Source organism: Plasmodium vinckei (assembly GCF_900681995.1).
Source record: "Plasmodium vinckei vinckei genome assembly, chromosome: PVVCY_14".
Lineage (NCBI taxonomy): Eukaryota > Apicomplexa > Aconoidasida > Haemosporida > Plasmodiidae > Plasmodium > Plasmodium vinckei.
Window position 1 is genome coordinate 2,106,553 of NC_051306.1, and position 20,400 is coordinate 2,126,952.

The 20,400-nt window shown below is 23.9% G+C and overlaps 8 protein-coding genes across 8 annotated transcripts; 5 read left to right on the forward strand and 3 right to left on the reverse strand.

Moving 5' to 3' along the window:
• Positions 1-20: 20 nt before the first annotated feature.
• Positions 21-2,630, reverse strand: PVVCY_1405740 (ATP-dependent RNA helicase DBP9, putative; the record flags this gene model as incomplete). The annotated part of the gene is made up of 1 exon (XM_008624459.2): positions 21-2,630. The coding sequence occupies one exon, from the start codon at positions 2,628-2,630 to the stop codon at positions 21-23; it is 2,610 nt and encodes an 869-aa protein (XP_008622681.2).
• A 1,661-nt stretch (positions 2,631-4,291) lies between these two features.
• On the forward strand, positions 4,292-5,482 carry PVVCY_1405750 (tetratricopeptide repeat protein, putative; the record flags this gene model as incomplete). Its single annotated transcript, XM_008624458.2, has 1 exon — positions 4,292-5,482. The coding sequence occupies one exon, from the start codon at positions 4,292-4,294 to the stop codon at positions 5,480-5,482; it is 1,191 nt and encodes a 396-aa protein (XP_008622680.2).
• Positions 5,483-6,168: 686 nt separating this feature from the next.
• On the reverse strand, positions 6,169-7,716 carry PVVCY_1405760 (conserved Plasmodium protein, unknown function; the record flags this gene model as incomplete). The annotated part of the gene is made up of 1 exon (XM_008624457.2): positions 6,169-7,716. One exon carries the CDS (start codon positions 7,714-7,716, stop codon positions 6,169-6,171), a length of 1,548 nt encoding a protein of 515 aa, XP_008622679.2.
• A 1,971-nt stretch (positions 7,717-9,687) lies between these two features.
• PVVCY_1405770 (queuine tRNA-ribosyltransferase, putative) lies at positions 9,688-11,604 on the forward strand (the record flags this gene model as incomplete). The annotated part of the gene is made up of 1 exon (XM_037634909.1): positions 9,688-11,604. The coding sequence occupies one exon, from the start codon at positions 9,688-9,690 to the stop codon at positions 11,602-11,604; it is 1,917 nt and encodes a 638-aa protein (XP_037490947.1).
• A 428-nt stretch (positions 11,605-12,032) lies between these two features.
• Positions 12,033-13,320, reverse strand: PVVCY_1405780 (conserved Plasmodium protein, unknown function; the record flags this gene model as incomplete). The annotated part of the gene is made up of 7 exons (XM_008624454.2): positions 12,033-12,148; positions 12,267-12,315; positions 12,423-12,516; positions 12,654-12,715; positions 12,852-12,877; positions 13,001-13,056; positions 13,166-13,320. 7 exons carry the CDS (start codon positions 13,318-13,320, stop codon positions 12,033-12,035), a joined length of 558 nt encoding a protein of 185 aa, XP_008622676.1.
• Positions 13,321-14,207: 887 nt separating this feature from the next.
• Positions 14,208-15,912, forward strand: PVVCY_1405790 (GAS8-like protein, putative; the record flags this gene model as incomplete). The annotated part of the gene is made up of 4 exons (XM_008624453.2): positions 14,208-14,369; positions 14,472-14,810; positions 14,960-15,321; positions 15,426-15,912. The coding sequence occupies 4 exons, from the start codon at positions 14,208-14,210 to the stop codon at positions 15,910-15,912; spliced, it is 1,350 nt and encodes a 449-aa protein (XP_008622675.2).
• Positions 15,913-16,747: 835 nt separating this feature from the next.
• PVVCY_1405800 (conserved Plasmodium protein, unknown function) lies at positions 16,748-17,902 on the forward strand (the record flags this gene model as incomplete). The annotated part of the gene is made up of 1 exon (XM_008624452.2): positions 16,748-17,902. The coding sequence occupies one exon, from the start codon at positions 16,748-16,750 to the stop codon at positions 17,900-17,902; it is 1,155 nt and encodes a 384-aa protein (XP_008622674.2).
• A 522-nt stretch (positions 17,903-18,424) lies between these two features.
• On the forward strand, positions 18,425-20,173 carry PVVCY_1405810 (protein farnesyltransferase subunit alpha, putative; the record flags this gene model as incomplete). The annotated part of the gene is made up of 2 exons (XM_037634910.1): positions 18,425-19,882; positions 20,096-20,173. The coding sequence occupies 2 exons, from the start codon at positions 18,425-18,427 to the stop codon at positions 20,171-20,173; spliced, it is 1,536 nt and encodes a 511-aa protein (XP_037490948.1).
• Between the last annotated feature and the right edge of the window lie 227 nt (positions 20,174-20,400).

Sequence of the window (20,400 nt, forward strand, 5' to 3'; positions counted from 1 at the left end):
ACTTTCATTTGTGGAAGCCATTATCTTGTTTTTGTGAATTTCCTTTTTTTGGAAAATTTATTATTTTTAAAGCCTTTTTTATCACGATTCGTGTATTTACTGTTAAAACTATTTTGTTTCGCATCGTTGTTAACTGTACTTTTTTTTTTGTTATTTATATATTTCATGTACATATAATTTCTTAGTCGTTTACCAAACAAAGCAGGCAACTTAGTAGGGTCTGTAACTTCTTCATTGGGTTCTTTCTTTAATTGGTCTTCATAACCTTTTTGAGTTATGGCAAATCCATGTTTTTTCTTTTCAATAAGTTCCATATCTCGGTTATTATTTTTGTTTCTTTTGCCAATACGTCCATTTTTTTTTGTCGTATTGCTAGGGGTCAATTTTTTTAAGAATATACTTGCGTTCCTATCTTTGATAAACTTTTGTGAAACAATTTGTTTATTAAAACGTTTTATAATTTTATTAATTTGTTTTTTTTCATTTTCATGTGAATTAAAAAATTCCTTTAATTCATTGGACTTTAATGAATGATATAATATTTCTTTTTGGATAAGTAATTTTATTTTTTTTGGTGTGCATTTAATCAAAGTTGATTCAACTCTATATCTACAATCTTCAATATTATTAAATTTCATATTTTTTTTTTTCATATGGCATATATTTTCATCCTCAATTTCTTTAACAATATTTTTTTCAAATTGTTTATTTTCATCTACAAATGATATACTTATACCTTTCGTATTTAATCTGCAAGTTCTTCCTATTCTATGTAAAAATGTTTCTTTATCTAATGGCATACTAAAGTTAATAACACAACTTACATTGCGAAAATCTAAGCCTCTATTGTATAAAAAGTCTTTCTCTTTTTCATTTTCGTCATTAATTTTGTCCCACTCCTTTTCCTCTTTGACGGTTTCTTCATCAGACATATCATCCTTGACCTCCTCATCATTGATTTCTTCTCTGTTTGGTTCATTTTCAGGGATCTCATCCTTGAGTTCCTCATCATTGACCTCCTCTTTGTTTGACTCATTTTCAGATAATTCGCCCTCAATTTCCTCATTATTGATCTCTTCTCTGTCTGACTCATTTTCAAATAATTCGTCCTCAATTTCCTCATCAGGTAATTCTTCCTCGGTTGAGTCATCTTCAGATAAATCTTCATTTACTGATTCCTTGGGGGAAGCGCGAACCGTGTTTCTTTCAAACTGTGGGCATATTAAGAAATAAAATTTTGAATTGTTGAAGGCCAAAATAATACTTTGCTTAATTAAAATAGGATGGATTGGATTAAGTATAGAAGCTGTAATGTTTAGGTATGTTAAAAATATTTTTATTTTATACGCTTCACTTGTAGAAGCCGTAAATATTATCGATTTATATTTTACTATTTTATTTTTTATCAATAAATATAGATAAATGTACTTTGTTAATTGCTCATCATATAAATAATAAAAGGATCTTCCAACAAATTTAAAATTTATTGCATCAGCATCACCATTTTCCTGAGGCATTACGCCTTCATCATTTAAAGTATTATTGTTTCGACTTTTTTTAGAGCTTTCTACAATTTGGCTATCAATAGAATGCTTCTTACTTTTTTTTTTATCCTCTTCAGTAGTTAAATAAATTGGATTATGTAAAAAGAGTTTAGTTTTTTCGATAATATTTTTTTTTAAAGTAGCTGAAGCCATAACAATTTGATATTTTTTTGAAAAATTTTTTGGTAAATAATTACGTGTTAGTATATTCATTGGCTTTTGAAATTCTTTTGTATGAATTACATCTGCTTCATCAATAATTAATATTTTTAAATTTGATAAAATATTTTGGTTATTTTTATTTTTATGTTCTAATATATAGTTACATAAATCTTTGGGAGTACTTACAAGTATAGTAGAATGCTCATAAAAAATATTATTTACATTATGGTTAATTGTTACCATTCCCTTTAAGTATGAGCATAACTTATTCCCCACATTATATATTTGTAAGCACAATTCGTCTGTTGGGGCTATAATTATACATTTATAAAAAAATTTTAAATGTTCTTTTTCATCGATGTTGAATTTTATCAATCGCTGGATTGCTGGAATCAAATAGGCCATTGTTTTCCCAGACCCTGTTTTTGCATTTAAAATTGTATCATTACCTTTTAATATACTTGGAATTGAAATTTTTTGAATTTTTGTCGGATGCTTGAATTTAAATAAATAAAGTAATGCTTTTCTTAATCTCACATCTAACAGAATATTGTCGAAGCCCTCAAATTTGTTGCTTACGTCAAAGAACATTTCATTCGCATTATTTTTAACTTTCATCGTGTTTGGGGCTTCATCTTCATCTTCTTCCCCTTCATCTTCATCTTCTTCATCTTCATCTACTTCATCTCCTTCTGCTTCTTCTCCTTCATCTTCATCTACTTCATCTCCTTCTGCTTCTTCTCCTTCATCTTCATCTACTTCATCTCCTTCTGCTTCTTCTCCTTCATCTTCATCTACTTCATCTTCTTCATCTTCTTCTATTTCATCTTGTTCTGCTTCTACTTCTTCAGCATATTCCTCTTCTTTGATTTCTTCTGCTACTCCTCCTTCGACTTCACTTTGGGGCGCATCCTCTTGATCCATTTGATTTACCACTATCGCACTACGAACGTTTAGGAGCTTTGTTTTCCGTGATATATTCTACCTTTTTAGTATATATGCATATATATATGACGATTTTATATTTATATATTTTTTATTATTTTTATTTTTTGTTTTGTCGAATTTTTTATTTTTTCGCAAATTAGTTTGGTGAGACAATTTTATATTTTTAATGGACTATATTCATTCAACATAGGATATACGCATATTCTATTTTAATTTACTTTATATATTATTTTTTTAAGTTTATGTGTGGGTTTCCTTGATATTTTTACAAATTTTATTTCTTCATTATTTTTGGCAACCGAATTATTTGTTGTTATTTCTTTTTTCTTGTTTTTGTTTTTTTACAGCAAATATTTTTTTTGTCTCAATTGTATAAAAGGCAAAACAACATAATGAAAACAATGAATTAAAAAAATTGAAAAATTATTAAAAAAAATTAATTAAAAAGATGATTATTAAAATAAACGAATTTACGACGAAGCATATAGAAAGGCGAACCAATAACATAAAAATTACTAATTGGAGAACTAATAAATAAAAGTATGAATAAATACATGAATAAAATAATATATAGGAGATATTAATCAGAAAAAATATATAAATAATAAAATAAATTAAAAAACAATGAAGTGGTGATAGGGCAACGGAATCCTCGAAAAATATATAGTAATATTTTATATATATATTTCAGAATATGCATATAGGTAAAATCCCAATACTATATGGGGACGATTTAAAGTATATTCCTCCATTTTTATTAATACAATATTCCACGAATAATAAATTAAAAAAATGTATGTAAAAAATTGTGTTGCATTTAATTTACCTTATCCATATTATCATATGTATAATTATATAAATGAATGTATATGTTTATGTATTCATTGCTAATTAAATTGAAAAAATATATATATTATTTTCCTTATCAAAAAATATAAATATTATATTTTACAATACCTTTTAGTCTTTAATTTTGTAGGTTAATTTGATATATATATTTTTTTTTGAAGCATTTTTTTTACATTTTTGAAAATATGTTGTTCATTTATTTGTAGGCTTCGCTTGTTTCTCCATTTTTAGAACATCACTATATTTGACCATTTACTAATTTTTTTTCTTATACAAAATATTCTAATTATTCATATACATACATTTTCCTAATGACATAAAAAAAAGTTTAAGACAATTGAATGGAGAGCTATATATAGTCATATAATATATTTTTCTTTTTCATCATATATATATGTACATATATACACATATATGTATTGACAAGCATATTGATGGAGAATATAAAAGTACTGTATTATGCTTTATTACTATTTATGGTAATAGCAAAACTATTAATATACTTAATATTTGAGAAAAATAAATACCGAAATAAAGAAGCAAAAAAAAACGACGAAAGCGAAGAAAAAATTTATTGTGACAACGAAAAATGTTATTTTGTTAAAACTGGAACTAAAGGCGTAACAAAAAAAAAGGTACATTAATTATAAAGACTGTAACGAAAAATAAAGTTAGTCATTATAATTTAATACATTATAAAAGGAAAAACTAAAAGTAATGATAAAGTAGTATTTGTAAAAAAATTGTTAAACATATAATAAATAGAATAACGGATAATTATATGCAATATGGATGCCGATGAAAATTCCTACAATACACAGGAAAAAGATAAATTGCCAAACAAACAGAAAGAAAGTTTAGAAAAAGAAAATGATGAAGTTGGCAAACTAAACAACGAACGAATTGAAAAACGAGAGTTCGATGATGAAAGTACAATTAATGGCCATGAAAAAATAAATTTTAAAAATGAAAATTATAATGATGATATTAAAATGAATGAAAAGGCTAACAGAAATACCATTGAAACTATTTCTGATTTAGATAATATAAATTCGAAAGATGATAAAAATAAAAAAAATGATTTTTGTGAAAATACAAATTTAGTTGAGGAAAAAAAGGGTGCAATCATAGGAGAGGCACATGAAAATAATATAACAAAAAAGGATAATGAAATTGTGAGTGATAAAGATGATGACTCAAATGATGCTCCCAATAATACAAGAAACTGCTATAGTGACGACTACATAAATAATGATGAAAAAAATTCGAGTGAATCTGATGAAACTTCTGAAGATGAATATTATTCAGGAGAAGAAAGTCTTAATGATGATTCATCAGAAGAATATTCTGATTCAGATAATGAAAAAAGCTCATATATTCCAAGTGATGAAGAGGAATTTGAAGAGGATGAAGAAGAAGGTGACAATACAACAGACAATGAATTGAGTAATAAAGATGTAGAAGAAATAAAAGAAATGGGAAATGAACATTTTAAAAAATGTGATTATAAAAATGCAATATATTATTACAGTAAAGCTTTAAAAAAATGTAAAGATAAAACTATTAAAAGTATATTGTACTCAAATAGAGCAGCCTGTAATGTTTTATTAAAAAATTGGAATTTGGTTATAGATGATTGTACTAAATCTATAAATTGTGATGAAAATTATGTCAAATCATATATACGACGAAGCAACGCGTATGAACATTTAGAAAAATATAATGATGCTTCTAACGATTTAAATAAAGCTATATCTATTGATTCATCATTATTAAATACCTATGAAGCTAAACAAAAAAGATTAAAAATTTTAGCAGAACAACAATTGAGTAAAGAGAAAGAAGAAATGGTTGGAAAGCTAAAAGATTTTGGAAATATGCTATTAGGAAAAGTAGGATTGTCTTTAGACAATTTTGAGGTACAAAAAAATCCAAACAATGATGGATCTTTCAACATACAATTTAAACAAAACAAGTGAAATGTTCAAGGTTGGCAATGATACGCCGGTTTCCTTTTTGGAGCTTATCACCTTACTTCTTTTTTTCGAGCCCTTTTTTGATTTTGTTTTTCTTTTTTTAATGTTACTTTTGTTATTATTTTTTTTAATTATATAACATTATATAAGCATGTGAGCTTTTTCGTTGCGCACATATGCTTGCATTTAACTATGACTTAAAACAAAATGTAAAAAGTTTATATATACATATACAATTTAAATAATATGTGATAAAAAAGTTAATAAAAATTATTAAATATAAAACAAATATCCTATTTTGTAAGGGAAACAAAAAGCATCAAATGGGCAAGTTTATATGAATACATATATAAATATTAATGGGAATGCCCATTATATAAAAATTAAAAATACATAATAAATAATAAAAAGCAATATAATCATCTTTAATTTCATAAATCAATTAACCAAACTATATGAAAATTAAAGATGTGTTTTAAAAAAAGTGAAACATAGGTGAAAAAAATATGACATGCCTTGAAAAATTATAATGTAACGAAGAAAGGATAAAAAGATAGTCTGTGGAGTATCTACACATTTAAGGCAATCATGCTCCTCCTATTCACAATTTCTTGAATTTATAATAGTCAATATTACATATTATATATAAGAAATTTCCAAATTTGTATCTTCGAAATTTGGAAAAAACTCTATGAATATATATCAACCAAATATTGTAGTATGTATCTAATATTAAAAGCATCAACTGCATCGAAATCTTTACTAGAATATGGAACATCATTTAGCATTTCATTTATTCTATTTGGTGTAACTTTTGTAAATCCTATATTATTTCTACAATAGTTGCATTGCTTTTCTGAGGGGAAAGCAATATCTTTGTGCAAAAATTTAATTTGTTTTGATTTGCTTAAAAGGTTTAAACGTATATCTGAAATAATATGATCATATGTAGTCCTTAATGTAACGGAATTATGAATTCTCCATAAAAATATAACAAATGATTCTGCTGAGTGAATATTGCAAAAACCATAATGACAAAATTTCTGAGCTTTAAGAAAATGACTAACACAATTTCTACAATTTAAATAATTTCTTGTATAATTGGTAATCGATTCAAGATAATAATTATATTCTTCTTTGTCATGTAATAAGCAGTATATAGATATTTTGTGATACAATAACCAATATGTGCATAAAACTGAATTATTATCACATACTTTGAATCTTTGTATATTATCTACGTCAATATTATATCCATCAATAAAGAAGACAGATGCTTCCTCATCATCATGTTCGTTGTTTACTAGCTTAACCCATTCTGCATGGGGTATAGGATAATTAAAAGATTCTAATTTGTTTGTAATGGCGGTTAATGCGGGGGCTAAATCTGGGTATATTTGCTCTACAATTTGGAGCATATTAATATATGGTTCTATAGTTTCTTTATTAATGTCAACACTTAGTGAAACATTTTTTTTTAATGTAAATAGTAATCCTTTTATTATATCATGCTTTATATATTCTTTATTATTAATATTATTATTCCATTTTTCTAGTAACCGTGTTTTTTCTCTTTCTTCTTCAGTTTCACCACTATTTCCAATGCTATTATTATAAATTTCGCTGAATGGAAAATTATTAGATGCATTGTCATCAATTCCAGGTGGCAATATATCATAGTAACATGATTTTATATCTATGTTATTAAAATTAACATTATTGCATAAATATGTTTGTAATAAAATTTGGAATTCTTCTAATTTATTTACTCTTTCAACGTCATTATAAGCAAGTAGCAAATTTCCTGTATATACTTTATTTCCGATTTTTGTATTAGGTGGTAAATATTTGTATTGAGGGGAATCATTTATTTTATCATATATTGGGTATAATAATCGAAATGTAGGAAAATATTTTATTTGAAATAATCGACAATATGGATGAAATATAGTACATGAGCAGTCGAATACAAACATAGATACATTTGTTTCAAAATTTAAAATATCTCTTTCAAGTTTATTCCATGTATCCATATATCTATTGCATGCTGGACAATAATAATTTTTTATATTTATAAATAATATCTCCCCATGTTTAATATTGTTTAGTTTATCCCAAAATTTTGTTAACACTACTTCACCCTGTTTACAAGTATCTAAATGATCAGTGGCCCATGTATTTAGCACCAAATTTGGCACTATGAATAGGATGCTAAAAATATATCCATATATTTTCATTATTTTCTTTAATATTTTATTAAACAGCTAAGCAATTGATTTTATTTTTTCTTTAATTGGGTCTCCTATGTGTTATACTGAATTTTAATCCCCAATTGCTATTTTTTGCATTAATAACACATATCACATTTGCTTATATGCTCATTCCCTTGGCTTGTATTTATTTTGATCACTTTATTATTATTCATTTAATTGGCGAATCGGCACATAAAAATAATTGTTTTTTTGTTTTTTATATATTGATGTTGTAAATTGTATTTATTCTGTTTATTATCTTTTGCTTCTGTCATGATTTATGGTCATTGCTTTCTCTCTTCCGATTTTTTTTAGTTTTTTTTCTATAATAACATATGGGCTGGTTAAAGACATTTAAATAATGCATGCACAACAAAAAATATTAAAAGTTACAAAATGATAAAACCATTAATTCGCTATATCGATAATCATAAAATAAAATAATATCAATTGCCTCAATTAAAAGACTTTTAAAATTAATATATAAATTTAAAGTAATTGTGTATGTATAGTAAAATGTATATATAGCGCAATCAAACACCCAAAAGCGGAAGCCTACACGTACTTATATATACAATAACATAATCAATATCGTTCCATTTACAAAAAGGGGGACATAAATAAATTTATATATGCCAAATGTTGATAATTTTATTTGAATGGAATATATCAATATGGCATCACACACATGTTATATATATATATATATATATATATATAAGTAGTAGTCAAAATTTTGATTAATATACAAGCGAAAACAAACAAAATAAATGCTCACGCATATCTATATACAATGATATTCAGAGAATTTCATATGCATATTTTGAGTCCTGAAAAAAAAATTACGTAAATAATTTAATATAAACTTGTATATATGGATAATTTAAAATATCAGTTTGAAAATACCATATATACAACCAATCATTTGCTCACAAATCATAAAAGTATGCAACGTAAACAAATCGTAAAAAATTAAAAAAATAATAAAAAAAAGGAAAAAAATATAAATATAATATATAAAAAAAATATAAAAATAAAAATATAAAATTATAAATAAAGATAAAATGAATAAAAATAAAATACGAATTAACGAATTATCGAATTAACAAAATTTATAATATTTATAAATTAAAAATAATGTAAAAAAAAACGTCAATAAAAAAATGCATATTAATATCCATATACATATGGATATACTAGCGTTTTCAAATTTTCATTAAGAGCTATACGCAATATGTATTCCTTCCTAATAAAATTAAAAAATTTACCACATTTTTTGTGAAGTAGAAAATTGAATAGAGGAATAAAAATAATAACTATATTTTTATATTTAATTAGTTTAACTAATATTTTTTTTTTTCTTATTTTCGTGGTTTTTTTATGCTTCGCATTTTCCTCGAGCACAATTAAGCTTAAGTACTATTGATTAAAAATATATATATACATTGTGCATATATAAATTCGTTAGCCTTATTTTGTTAAAATAATGATAAATAAATTCGATACGTTAAATAGAAAAGAAGAAGACATAATAAAAAAACTAAATTACAAAAATATTAATGATGTAAGAATACATGAATTAAATAGCGTTAAGAGCAATAGACAAATTTACCTCAAAAAGGGAAGTATGTTTTTTCTAAGCTCAAAAGAAGAAGCATTAAAAAGTTTAAATGACGCTAATAGCGGTAACAATTGTAATAATAACATGTGAAAACGCATAAGATGCGTAGAAAGACATTTCCTCCCTTATTTCAGTTTCTATTATTTTTTATCTTTGTTTGTTATTTTTTTACATTATTCCATATAAAAACAGAGATAAATGAATAACGAAATTAGTTTTCTAGCCTTTGGTGTATGTATATAATTATTAAATAACATGCTCATAAGGGAATAGGTCTATGCTTCAATTTAAAGGGGAATCGATGAGATAAGTAAAAATATCTTTGTGTTTTGTATATGAAAAAAATAAAATGTCATTTTTTGTTTCTGTGTAAACTCCTTTATCTTTTGTTCTTTGCTATAAAAAATGAGACTAAAATTGTAAGCAATGAAAGCATACCAAAGAAAATACAAATTTTGCCTATATATACAAAAAAATACAACAGAGAGGAATCATCAAATCTATGTAAAATAAGGGGTGCGTTCGAAATAAACAAAAATAATAGAGGTGATAAATGCCGTATCAACGCATTCATAAATAGTTTAATTGATATAAAACATGGAAAATTTTTATCAAAATGTGATCACAAGATAATAAAAACGGAAAAGAGTAAGTACAGTAGCATTAATGATAATTATGCTTGGAAATATCGGAAAAAAAAGTATACGCTATTTAGAATAAAAACGAGCTACTATGACGATATCAATAATAGTAGTATGAGCCATTGTTTTGACTACCCAGGTTTTGATTTTACAATTTTGAAGGAAAATGACCAAGGTAGTAATAATGGCGATGAAAACAAAAGTAGGTTAGGAATAATAAAAACTCCGCATGGTGAAATAGAAACCCCAAACTTTATATTTTGTGCTACTAAAGCATGTATGAAATCGACTCCAATAAATTTTATAAAAGATTCAAAAACACAAATAATTTTGTCAAACACATTTCATTTGTTAATTCAGCCCAAACCACATATAATCTTTCAACTTGGCGGTTTGCATAAGTTTATGAATTGGGATGGCCCAATTTTGACAGACTCGGGAGGATATCAACTTTTTAGTATGACATATGGATCTGTTTCAGATGAAATAAAAAGAAAAGCTAAAATAAGAACTGGTAATAGGGTAAATAATAATATGAACAATATGAAGGATAATGGATCAAGTAAATATACTCATTTAGATGATATATCCAGTACAGGAAAAATAAAAAATGGGGTATCTACTATTCCAAACAATGGAAATAGTAATGTAATTATAAAAATTAATGAAAATGGCGCATTATATAAATCTTACTTTGATGGTTTGATTGATATATTATCCCCAGAAAGTTCTATCCAAGCTCAATATTTATTAGGCACAGATTTTTCAGTCGTTCTAGATGAATGTACCCCTTATAATGTTGATAAAGAATACACAGAAAAATCTATGCATAGGTCCCATAGATGGTATATTAGATGCTTATTAGAGTTTTATAGAGCTAATAATATGGAAAATTATCATGATTATTTAAACAATATATATAATAAAAAATATAAAACCAATAAAATTTGGGAAAAACAAGAAAAAAAAAAACAAGCATTATATGGAATAATACAAGGAGGAATATATACAGATTTACGAAAAAAAAGTTGTGAGGTAGTTTGTAATTTACCCTTTTTCGGATTGTGTATAGGAGGATGTTTAGGTAATAACAAAGAAATGATGTATAGTGTGATTAAACAAACAATGGATTTTATAAGAGAAAATTGCAGAAATAATAATAGCAAAAGAAAGAGTAAAAACAAACCTATACATTTATTAGGAATTGGGCAAATTAAAGATATTTTCTATGGAGTAAAACAGGGGATTGATACGTTCGATTGTGTGATACCAACCAGGTTAGCAAGACATGGCTATTTTTTGTGTAAAGTAAAAACTATTAATGAAGTTGAAAAAAAACTTGACAGACAAATTAAAAAGGAATATCTCAAAATAAAACTAAATATATTCAAACTTGATAATAATCCTTTGGAGAAAGATTGCAACTGCTATACTTGTACAAATTATACAAGAGCATATTTGCATCATCTTTTTAAAATTGATGATAATTTATTAGGGACATTACTAACCATACATAATGTTTATTATATGAATCATTTAATGCAAGATATCCGACAAGGTATTGCTCAAAATAATTTGAATAAAGTACAGGAGAAATGGATACAACAATGATTCATATCCCAAATAAAAATTCAAATAATACAAATGTGCCTGAAACAAGGACCATTTGCGGTATTTCCCTCAACATTCATTAGTTTCTTATTTTCTTCATGTTCATATGTGCATTATCATGTTGTATTATGGTCCCATGTGAGGACTTTATATTTTTTATGCCATTCTGTGGCACTTTTTAATTAACATTTTAAACATATCATTATTTGTTTATAGTTAAAATACGAACAATATACTTAATTCAAAAAAAATATAAACATATCAAAATGAAACCAACATAATTATTCAACATATATATATGACCATGCAAACCAGTATAACAAGTTACGAATAACCAAAATTTACTTAATAAATTAAAAAACATATATTATACATATAATAAAAGAAAAAAAAAAATTAAAAAAAAATTAAAGCAATCTAATTTTCTCTTATACGTCTTCATCACTTTCTTCATTGCCTCTTGTTGTTTTACCCTTTCCAAAGAATTTTTTTTTAATTTTCCATTTTTTATTATTATTTTTTTTGGAATCACTAAAAGCGGGGTCTAAAAATTAATAGAAAAATGGTATAGAAAATAAATATAATAAAATATCCATAAAAAGTATACAAATATATATGAGCACATATATAAATATATTGATAAACTCAAGGTGTGGCATTACTTAATTTATCTAAAAGTGTTTCTTGTTCCCTTTCTCCATCGAATATTCTCTGTAAATTAAATAAAAGTTAAATATATATATTTTTTAATGCGTGTTTTACCCATTTTGCAAAATATAATATGTTTTGATAAATAATTGATTATTTTTAAAAATTACTTGTGTGGCTTTCCAGCATAATCCCATATTAATCCATGTTAATATAGAATATATTATTACGAAAGTGAAATTTTTAGAATCATATATAAATAAGCTAAAAAAATACGATAAAGAAAGAGAATGATATATATATATATATATATATATATATATATAATGTCATATAGTGGAAAAAATTTAAAATATATAAAAATTTATAGTTAGCCTCATATAAGTATGTGGATATATTACCCTTCAAAAATGATATAAATGGAGAATATACTAGTTACAATTAGCATCCAATTATAAAACCTCTGAAAATTCGAAAAAAGTATATAAGCATGTATTATATATGCACAATGAGTTATATAGGATAGAATGGAAATATTATATAGTTGTAAATATGTCTACATTATGAATACATATTTTTTATATTATTATTATTATTACCAACAATGAGGGTATATACGATTTTCCTAAAGTTAAAAAAAAAAAATATAAATATTAGCTTCTATGTGTATTGTCATTTGACGTGATACGGATATTTATGAATACTTATGCATTTATATTGGCTATACAATGAATGGTTTTCTACTTACGTATAAAGGCACATATAGGGAATACACATGAGTACATATTAGTAAATAATAGCCACCTAAAAATAAAGAAAATTATAAATGAATATATATAATATAAAAGGTACATACATTGAATAAGTATCTATATATAAAATATTGTATTAAATAAAAGGGATATGTATATACCCATATGGAGATAAGGAGTCTGAATAGAAACTATATATAAACAATATTAAAATAAAAATATTGTAAACTATTAAATAGTATATATATTTTCTACAAAACTCTCTGGTAGCGTCATCTGGTTTATATTGTTCAAGCTTATTAAGAAAAGTTTCCATTTTCCTCTTTTACTTATTTTTGAATTTTACTTATATATATTTTTTGTTTCTATACAATAAAAAAGTATAGTTCTTCTAAAAAGTTATATTATTATATATACCAAATTCTAATTGTTTCGTACCTTTTTAAAACAATAAAAATGGTATTACATTATTCAAAAGGAAAATAGTAATATTATTACAAAAAATTTAATAATATGAAAATAAATATATTATATTAACAAATTTTAAAAAATAAAAATAACATTTAGTATTTATTTTCTTTTCTTTCTATAAATAGAATAATATATAAAAAAATATATAATACGTTATATGTGGGAAATAATATTGCTGCTCCCGTATTAAAGAAAAATTTATATACTGTACGTAATTAGCACTGTAGTATATATGCATATATTTTTATATATTATACATATGTCTATAAATATACATAAAATAATAAAAAAGGTTTTATAGATTCATAAATGTATTTATAAATTTAAAATATGTAAAAAAAATTAAAATATTTTTATTACATTTCTTTTATTTATCAAGTTTTAGAATACCTAAAATAAATAAATAAATCAGTATTCCTTTTTATGTGTACATCTCATTTAGGATATTCTATATTCCCCCTTTAAAACAATATTAAAAGAGAAAAAAAAGGAAAATTAAAAAAGATATATTTTTTATAATATTAATTCTTCGGCATACACTATATTATATAATTTTAGTAATCAAAAAAATAACATGTAATATATAGGCATCAGTTCATATTAAGTGTACTAAAATTATAGGCATAACGAAATATGCATACTATTTATTATAAACATACATAAAACGAAATATAGGATATTGGAAAATTGGCTAGAAATATAGTCAAAGATTAAACTAAAAAAAATTATTTAATGATTAAAAATAAGCTAAAAAATAAAAAGAAAACCCAAGCTAAAAACAATGATAACGCATTAAGGAAGTTATCAGCTACGGAATTGGGGAATATAGTAAAGACAAAAAAGGAGAAGTTAAATAGAATAATTCAAAAGAAGCTTTTATTAGAAGAAAAACTAGTTAGCAATAATAAAAAACAATAAAAAAAATATATAAAATTAAAAAATATATTAACTAGTAGAACTGTTTTTTCTAAATATTTTAATTTTTTTTTGTTAAAGGAGAGAAAAAATGATGAGTTAGAATCCTTTAGTAAAGAGTATACTGAATTAAAAAATAAAATAGAATTGATTAGCAAAGGGTGTGAAGAGTATGATGAAAAGGTAGATCTGGAAACAAAATTGATAAAAAATAAGTCAGTTTTTTATAACTTTCAAAATTCGGACCAGCTAAAGAAATTGGAAAATGAAAACGAACATCTTAAGGTATTAATTCATGAAAAACATGAAGAGGCATTGGACAATCTATTAAGTTACATAGAAGAAGAACGAATTAATCTAGAATATGTAAAAAATCAAAACTTTAATGAAATAATCGAGTTAAAGACATCCTTTGACATGGTAATTAGCTCATATTATATGCAACCAAAATGTTTATTTATATATGCATATCCACTAATATACAAATATATGAATACACATTTGCGTATGCAAGATTACTAAATGTATTATACAATTATCTGCATGCTGACTAATGAAAAATATTTTAGAAAATAAAGACAATCGAAGAAATATTTAAAAAGCATTTAGAAGAATATGATAACGACCAAAAATATGAAATGGAAGAAATAATAGATAATTATAATATTATGGAAAAAAATGAAATAATTTATTTAAAAAATTTATATAATGACCATATTAAAGATATGAATGAAATATATATGAATATGATTGATGATTATAAAAAATATTATTTTACTAAAATTAGAGAAAATATAAGCAAAATAAAACTATTAAAAAAACAAATAAACGAGTTGGAAGTAAATGATAAGGAAGCTAAAAGTGGAATAAATAACCACAACACCGAAAATTTATCTATGCTTGAAAAAATAAAAACATTGGAAGGAAACAGGTACTAAAATATGTAAGCTTTATCAATCAAATTTTGATATATTCAATAGTTGTTTCGCCATGTTTGCATTCCCTATATATATGCAAACAAATATCACTTTTCAGGGAAAATTTGAACAAAGCCTTAAAGTTTTATTCAAAAGATTTCGTAATGTATAAAAACTTAGAATTAATTTATAATGAGAATAATGCATACATTAAAAGTTTGAAAGTGTTTTCTCAAAATTTCAAGGAAAAAATATTGCAAGTTGAAAATGCTTTTAAAGATTTAACGAAAAATGAAAATGACGGTTTTGATGATTATTTTGAAAATATTAAAAATAAAAACACGGACTTGAAAAATAAAGTAAAGAGTCTTAATTTGAATTTGGAATCTCTAGATAAAGAGTTAAACTTATATATTAAAGAAAAAGACATAAATCAGGAAGATGTTAAAACAGTTAGAAAGGGGATAGACTTTTGCATACGTACATATAATAAAGAGTTTGATAACTTGCTATATGGTCAAAGAAAAATTAAAAAGAAAATGAAAGACAGTGCAAATATTTATGAAAAAAAATTAAAAGATATTAATATAAAAAAGGAAAATTAAATGTACAACAAAATCAAAGATTCATCAGTAAAAAGCAACATATATATATAGAGCGAGAGAGATATGCATAATATGCTGAAATGTGTACTTTACAACAAGCATAAATATGTTGTGCTTATTATTATTTAATTCTTAATTAGTACAAAGCATAATACAACTAGTCTTATTATATGAAATTGTGAACAAATATGTTATATATACTTACATTTGCGTACATATCAATTTATATGCAGGTCCGCACAAATGATAGATATATAAACTTACACATTACCAAATTGGGCGTCAATGAAAAATTATACTTCGGTAATAATTATGCAAAAATAAAATAAATTAATAAATACATATAATAATATTGTTTTTTTTATGTATCCATTTGTTTTAGTTATTTTATTTATCCATTTATTTATTAGCTATTTTTTTTTTTAAGTTATAAGGCTCATATGTAAAGAATATTTTATTTCTAAATAGCTTTTGTTTTACTATATTTCTCGTTTCCATTCCACACATATATATATATTTATTTTACCTTCATTTTTTATTAATTAATTGCATACTATTTTTTTTTAATTAAAAGGTATAATGCATTGAATAACAAATAAAATTAAACTGCAAAGTGTAAAATATACATAAGAATTTACGTGTACTTTCTTTGTATATTGGAACTAATAAAATATGTGGTTATTTTTGTAAAATATATTTTTATTGTTTTAATTCTTTGAAAAAATAAATACAATTAAAATTTCCCCAAAACGGCGTTGCTTGGTTTCCTTTGTATTATTATTTCATCGCATTTTTTTTATTGATTAATTTTTCTTTTGTTTGTTTTTTCCTTTAAATGAGCAAACCTAAGATATTAATAAGCCAAATAAAAAATGTCACTGATATTAAAAAATGGAATTTAAAAGGAATTGAATCATGCAAAAAAAAAATATTTGGGTATGTTCAGGGTTTACCAGGGGAAAAAAACTGGGTTAAACCCTTAGTTGGTAAAAGTATGCAGAACTATTATTTTCCTTCGAAATATTTACACATGGATTTTAACATGAAAGAATATTTAAGATTACAAACAGTTCGTTTTCAAAAAAAAGAAATTGATGATAGTTTAATAAATTTACAAAAATGTATAAATTTAATTATTGAAAATAAAGACAAAATAGATAACTTTTTATCAAATATTTCAAAAGAAATGCTTATTGAAAATCAAAGCTTAAAAGATTTTTATTTCTTATATTCATCAATCGTCCCTAGTAACAAATTTAAACACACATTAACACGTGAGGATATAAATGATTTAAAACTAGAAAATGAAAACTTCTCTTGGTTTGATAATATAAATTATTATAATGATTCAATAAAAACACAATTGGAAAATATTAATAATTTGGATAATAATACTAATCTTTCCGGCACTGACGATATAAATATTTTGGAAGAAACCAAAGACGAGGACAATAAAAACACTGATTTATCAAGTCATGAAAACAAAAATGAAATAAATATAGACGTTAATAAAGAAATGTGGGTAAACAAAAGAATTTATAAAAATATAATATTTACAAAAACACATGGTAATTTAAAATTTAAAAAAATAATTTTAAGAGACCAACATGAGAAAAAAAAAACTGATAATGAAAATGAGTGTGAGGAAAAAGTATATTACTTAGATTGTGATGTTAATATAGGTCTAGAAAATAAAAAGGAAAAAAGCCAAAAAGAAATAGAAGAACAAGAACAATCTACAAAATATTTACACAATTTATTAAATGAAAATGAAAGTTTAAGAAAAACTTTCGCAATAAGAAATCGATTCATTGATCCTTTATATTTAAGAAGAAGATATTCATTTATTGATAAATTAACCAAAAAGAAAATTAAAAAAGAAAAGTATAAAACATATAGAAAGCATTTTATACAACACGCTGATGAGAAAAAAATATGGCCAGATAATAAGGGATTGCTAAACAAAATTTATCCTAATCCATTTTCTTGAAATATTTCTTTCAAAAAAATTGTATGGAATTTAATAAGCCCTACAAATGCTATGTTTTTTGTTATATTTAACAAAATAAAAAATTTTTTTGTTTATTTTTTTTTTTCCTTAATTGGTGATACATCTCGACATCGTATGCACAATTTTTTAATTAATTCATTCCCCGCTTCAATACACTTATATTTTTTTTTTGTTTCAATATTGTATGTTTTTTACTTTTATATTTTTCATTCCCCATGTTTTTTTGGATATTTCATTCTATTCATTCCCCTTTAAACTATAATTCAATTTTTTTTTAAAAAAACGACCTTAATATGTTTGACCAAATTATGATTATAATAAGGAAAATTGCTCGTTTTGATGGGGAATATTTATTATAGTGAAATAATAAAGGGAATATAATCGTATATACTTTTGTGTATATATAAAAACTAAATAAATATATGGGCATATATCAAGAAAAACTAATGCATACTGATAATAAACATTATACAGATTTACAATAAAAGGTGTATGTAGAGAATGGAAGAACTAAATGCGTACGCTAAAAAGTTTAATATTAATTATAGGGAAAGCTTGGATGGTCTAAATATTTCACTTTTGAATAATCCTGTATTCAAATTAATGGGAAGTAAAAAATTTGATATTGATATGAATGATATAGAAGAGGAAATACAAAAACATGCAATAAATTTGGAACACACATATGACGAAAATTGGTCAAAGAACAAATCAAAGATAAATATATTAAATATACATTATAATGATAATCAGAAATTACTTTATTCTTTATTAGCTTTTTTAATAGAGAATAAAATTTATTCCTTCAAAGGATATATAATATCATCATTTGTAATAAAAATAAATACTTCATATTATAGCGCTTGGATATATAGAAGGAAATGTTTGAAAAAGTTAAATTTAAATTATTTGAATGAATTAGAATTCACCCGATTTATAATTAGTGAAAATATAAAAAGCTTTCAAAGTTGGTATCATAGAAGATGGCTAATTGAATACATTTACAAATCTAATCTGAAAAAAAACAGAAAAACTAATAACCAAAAAGAGCAAAATGATGTTACACAAGTTGGAAAATTGGGTGACGAGGAAATGAAAAAAAATGCCCCTAAAATTGAGAAAGATATATATTGTAATAACGATGATTTATTTGGTGATGAGAAAAATTTCTTATCTAGTGATGAAGACATTTGTAGCATTCATTCATCAAATGAGAGTTACCATGAAAATGCATTTATGAGCAATTTAGAAAATAGTGATCTTGAAATTGAGAAAGAAGATGTTTTATATGAAGATTTAAAAGACATAATTGAAAATAGTACCTTTTTTAAAAACTCTTTACATAAAAACGAAGAAATAGAAATTAATATTGATGAATTTTTATACAACGAATTGTTATATACTAACTGCCATATATTTCTTGATACAAAAAATTATAATTCTTGGGCACATAAAACTTGGCTATTAAATAAGTTTTCAATGCTCACAAAAAATAAGCATATTTATGATAAGTATAATATATTATTACATGAATATAATTACATAAATTATTTTTTAAAATGCGATATTTATAATAATTCTGTATGGGTATATAGACATTTTATTTTTACCAAATTAAAGCATATAAAAAATATAAATAAATTGGAAAAAGAAATTATATTTTGCTTAAATTATGGTCAGCAATTTTATGATAATGAAGCTTTATTTAGCTACTTTATCAACATACTTTTAAAATACATAAAGTTATACCAAAAGATAAAAAAATTACCACCCATTGGATCAAAAATAAATGAAGAAATAACATCTTTAGAAGAAACTAGTACATATAATATTTTTGAAATACCCATTGTTAACTTTGTTAAAAATAATTTAACAAAATTGGCAACAAAGTCAAAATCCGTCCTGTTATTTCTAGCCCAACTTTATGCTTACAATGGATCTCACTATGAGGAAGCACAGGTATACGAAAAAAATAGAACGAAAAAATAAAAATAACAATAAACCTTCACAATGTTTTTTCTTTAATTTATTTATATAACTTATTATAATTAAAAATAAAAGCATTTCCAATGTGTATGTACCTATTTATGATACAACTTGGACAATGCAATGCATAAATAAATACGTATACAACCAATGCTTACAAATTGTTACATATTTTTTTATTTTTAGTGCTATAAACATCTCGAGAAAAACGACAATTTCAACAATTTTATATGGACCAATATAATTGAACAAGTTTCAGAATGACAAAACAAATTTATACAATTTTCCCAACTATACAACATGCACATAGTCCCTATGGTTTACAATACTTGAAGAAATAAATCGAATAAAAAGGAAAAGACTTAATTTTTGAACATTTTTCAAATATCCTTGTTTCATACATTATGATGTATATTATTCATATTATAAAAATATGTACGGATTTTATTTACCACTTTCTTTTATGCGTTCATACATATTATAAATCCAAA